At 37.0% G+C, this 4,376-nt stretch overlaps 1 protein-coding gene across 1 annotated transcript; it reads left to right on the forward strand.

Moving 5' to 3' along the window:
• Positions 1-305: 305 nt before the first annotated feature.
• LOC111829384 lies at positions 306-4,367 on the forward strand (the record flags this gene model as incomplete). The annotated part of the gene is made up of 2 exons (XM_023778413.1): positions 306-528; positions 4,179-4,367. Coding segments are annotated over 2 exons (412 nt in total), but the record flags the coding sequence as incomplete, so codon positions are not given.
• Between the last annotated feature and the right edge of the window lie 9 nt (positions 4,368-4,376).

The following is a 4,376-nucleotide window of genomic DNA, read 5'->3' on the forward strand; positions in this document are numbered from 1 at the left end:
TCTCTGATTCTCCCTAACCCTAACTCTTCTTCTCTTCTTCTCTAGTTCCTATTCTTCTCTGATTCTCGTCTTCTATGATTCGTTGGTTTGATTCTAAGGTAAGAATGTCTAGTCTTCTTCTCTAATTTTTTTTAAGGGTTTGATTGATTCTAGGGTTTGATTCGTTTAACGCCAACTCCTTTTCTTCTCTGATTTAATCATTTTTAGGGTTTGATTCTTTGTAGATGAGTACTGGGAACCCTTACACAAGATACCTTTTTAATGATGGGCTAGCTTCTCCCACTAGTTCTCAAGCAACCTAACAGGCGGGAAGATATGCAACCGGTCAAACCGCTCCAGCGACAGCTTCGTCTGGTGGTGGTGTGCCTAATGCTGGTTCATCTCATGGTGAGTCTAATGCTGGTTCGCCTCGTGGTGAGTCTAATGCTGGTGCGCCTCTTCATTCAGAAGGTTCAAGGCCTCAGTCACCAGCAACACTTCTCAATAGTCTTACTTTGGAGGAGTTGCTGGAAAGCCCTGGGCGAGAAGGTTTAATGAGACTAGATCCTAAACGCCCACCGGGAACCTTTTGGTAAGACCTTCTGGTAATCAAACTAATCCAGTTTTAATCATAGCATTATAATTCACACTTACAAAAATGCAAAAGAATAAGAAACTACACAATGCCATAATTTTGGTGCTAATAATAGTGATTATAAGATGTACTATACAACGGTTGCAACGGAAATAAAAATTGCAAATGCATCGTAAATAATGGGAAGGATGAAGTTCCTAGCAAATATTTGCAACGTAGTTGCAACAGAAATGGCCCTCGCAATTTGCGAGTATTTTGCGAGGGAATCGATACGTAGCAAAATTTGTGAGGGATTTGCAGCGTTGACCATTTTGCGAGAAGCGATTTGCGAGGAAGTGCCTTCCGTCGCAAATTCCTTATTTTAATCATTTTGCGAGGGAATAGCTATGTTTTCTTACATGATTTTTTGGCTTTTTCAAAATTTTCAACTTTTTTTGTTTTCTCTCAAATCAAAGCTATTCACAATGCAAGACTCAAAGAAATGAAAAAATAAAACAGAACACATCATTAGATACCTAACAAAAAAAGAGAATAGAAAAATACTAAAAACGGTATTTACAATGGAAAAGAAGTGGTACCTTGGAGTTTAGTGAAGTTTTGTAGGCTTGTTCTGCCTATAGGTCCTTGGACCTTAAGGGAGAGGCGTGGAGGATCGATGACGGTTTGAGCACTAGAGGAGCATCCACAGTGGAGTGGCATGCTTCTTCTCCTTGTCCCGCATCACCATTTGCTTCCTCAATGTCCTCTTCCTCATTGTAGCCCTCATTTGCATGAGCTAAGAACTCATCTTCGGAAGATACATACCCCTCGGGCTCTAGCTCCTTCACCTTCCTCACAAGCCTTGCTCTTCACCTTGATACTTAGGAAAACTTTTTTTACATTAGCAAAGAGGTTGTTGCCAAGCACTACAGGAAAATTGTGTATTATGCAATATATATTATTTTACAATAGCGTTTTTGAAATGTCATGTATATGTCAAACGTAGAAATCATAAAATGTTATCTATAGAGATTAAACATAAAAATCTGCAAATGTTATTTAACTCGGTTTGTCGATTACATATTTTTATTTTATTAGACCATAATTTAATTTAATTTAGAACATATTTTTCTTTATTTTTATTTTTTAAATTTTAAATGCATGTAATTTAAAAAGAATAATTATAAATTAAATATTATTCATTGTTCATATTATAATAAATAAAATACCCGCACTTGAAGTTTACAATCCATTGTTCATATCCAAAATACAAAGTTGAAACTAAACCATACAAACAAATAATTTAACCAAAGTTCATATGTAGATTAACTAACACCTTCAGCTTCTGCCTCTTAGTTTCGACGATGCGACTTGCTTCTTGAGGAGTCAACCTTGTTCCTGTTTTGGTCGTTTAATTGCAGCGGAGAATTTTTGGTGTCTAAGCCTTTGTTCTTCATTTATCAGGTTTTGGATAAGTCTTCGGAACTCAAGTTTGATGTCTTCTTCGTCTTCCTCAACCCATATGAAGTATCCCATATTTCTTCCGTATTCTACTGGTGTGAGCTCCACCACATCACTTCCTTGATCATCATGTGCTTCTTCTGGTGGCTGTTGGTGGATCTTTGGTATGATTCCTTCACGTAAAGCAATACTGAATTTGGTTTGGCAAATGACATTCAATTGATTAATAAGCATTCAAACAAGTCTATTTAACCACTAAACACCCTAATCAACAATTTCCAAAGGCTAGGCATGTAAAGATCTTAAAGGTTTTTGGTTGAGGGATTTCAGCAAACACCTTTTTGGGCATGAAATCTCCTAATATCTATACACAATTCGATCAAGGTTTTTCTAGCATAAAAAGCAACCAATAAGAAAGGATAAACATAAATATAGCCTTAAATTTCATAACCTAACACTAAATCAACCTAGATCTACCGTATCTCAAAGACTCTAAAAGACTACTCACTAATCATGATGATTACACAATAGAAATGGTTTGTTCTTTGTGAAAATCATAAAGAAAGGGAGTAGATTAAGAAACAAAAAGTACTTAGATTAAAAATTTGAAGAATCACTACAAAGTCCAAGAAAGAACCTTAAGTATATTACAACCCGAAAAAAAGAATAAATCATGAATAATTAGGTTTAAGGGGTCAATCCGCTTTAAACCGGGTTAACCCAATTTTGACCCAAAAGGCTATTGTAGTCGCCCGACCGGGCATGTGGTCAGGCGCGATGTCTGCTTTGTTTCCCGTTCTGTCCGTCGAGGAAAATCTCTTGCGTCCGACTGGTTGCCCGATCGGTCCTGTCGGGCGTCACACTCGAACTATTTCTTTCTCCTTTTTTTTGTTCCTTCTTGCTTCATTGCTTCATCTACTTAGCTCCTCCCTCATCACCATTGCTAGAATGTTAGGGTTTAGGATGTTAGATTTTTAGGGTTTAGGGATTCATAAAATGTATAACAATCTTCTATGTCTTTGAACTCTTTGAATTTTTCAAATTTGATGCTTTTAACGAATCTTCTAACATATATCTATATAAAATAGATGAATAATCTAGTAGACTTAGATTGATCTAAGATATAACAAAATTGGAAATTTTAAAGATATTTGAAAATGGACATGAAAATAATGAGAGTACTAAATATTACCTGGGTGTAAGAATGTATTTTAACTAAAGCTTATTACTTCTTTTTGTTCGTTTCTAAAATTATAAATATTGTCATTTTTCGATGGCATTGCTACGAAACGTAGCGAATCCCTCTCAAATCTTTTGCAACTTAGTTTAAGGTTTAGGGTTTAGGGTATTAGGATGTTAAGTTTTAGGGTTTAGGATGTTAGGTTTTGGGGTTTAGGATATCCAATTTAATTAAAATATATTAAAAAACTCAATTGTTAATTTTAAAAAAAAATATTTAATTTCTTTGTGACGGAGTTGCGAGTGTCTGTAGCATATCTCTCGCAAATTTGAAAGGATTTGATTGGCTGTTTAGCGGTGAAGTTTGCAACTAGTTTTCGAGGGATAGCTTTGCTAGGGAGTTGCGACGCCCTTATTTTTCTATATATTAACTATAACCTAGTTTGAGCGAAGCTTAAACCATTCACTAATTGTCTTCTCATCTTCTTCTTCTCTAATCGTCTTCTTCTCTGTTCCTAAATGCCGTAACTCCGGCGATTAACCTTCCCCGGCGATTTACCCTAAGCCCGACGATTATCCCTCTTCTTCTCTATTTCTCTTCTTCTCTGATTCTCTTCTTCTCTGATTCTCTTCTTCTCTGATTCTCCCCAACCCTAACTCTTCTTCTCTTCTTCTCTTCTTCTTTAGTTCCTCTTCTTCTCTGATTCTCTTCTTCTATGATTCGTTGGTTTGATTCTAAGGTAACAGTGTCTAGTCTTCTTCTCTAATTTAATTGTTTTTAGGGTTTGATTGATTCTAGGGTTTGATTCCTTTAACGCCAACTCCTTTTCTTCTCTGATTTAATCATTTTAAGGGTTTGATTCTTTGTAGATGAGTACTGGGAACCCTTACACAAGATACCTTTCTAATGATGGGCTAACTTCTCCCACTAGTTCTCAAGCAACCTAACCGGCGGGAAGATGTGCAACCGGTAAAACCGCTCCAGCGACAGCTTCGTCTGGTGGTGGTGTGCCTAATGCTGGTTCACCTCATGGTGAGTCTAATGCTGGTTCGCCTCGTGGTGAGTCTAATGCTGGTGCGCCTCTTCATTCAGAAGGGTCAAGGCCTAAGTCACCAGCAACACTTCTCAATAGTCTTACTTTGGAGGAGTTGCTGGAAAGCCCTGGGCGAGCAGGTTTAATGA

This window comes from Capsella rubella, unplaced genomic scaffold (genome assembly GCF_000375325.1).
Source record: "Capsella rubella cultivar Monte Gargano unplaced genomic scaffold, Caprub1_0 scaffold_262, whole genome shotgun sequence".
NCBI classification, from domain to species: Eukaryota; Viridiplantae; Streptophyta; class Magnoliopsida; order Brassicales; family Brassicaceae; genus Capsella; species Capsella rubella.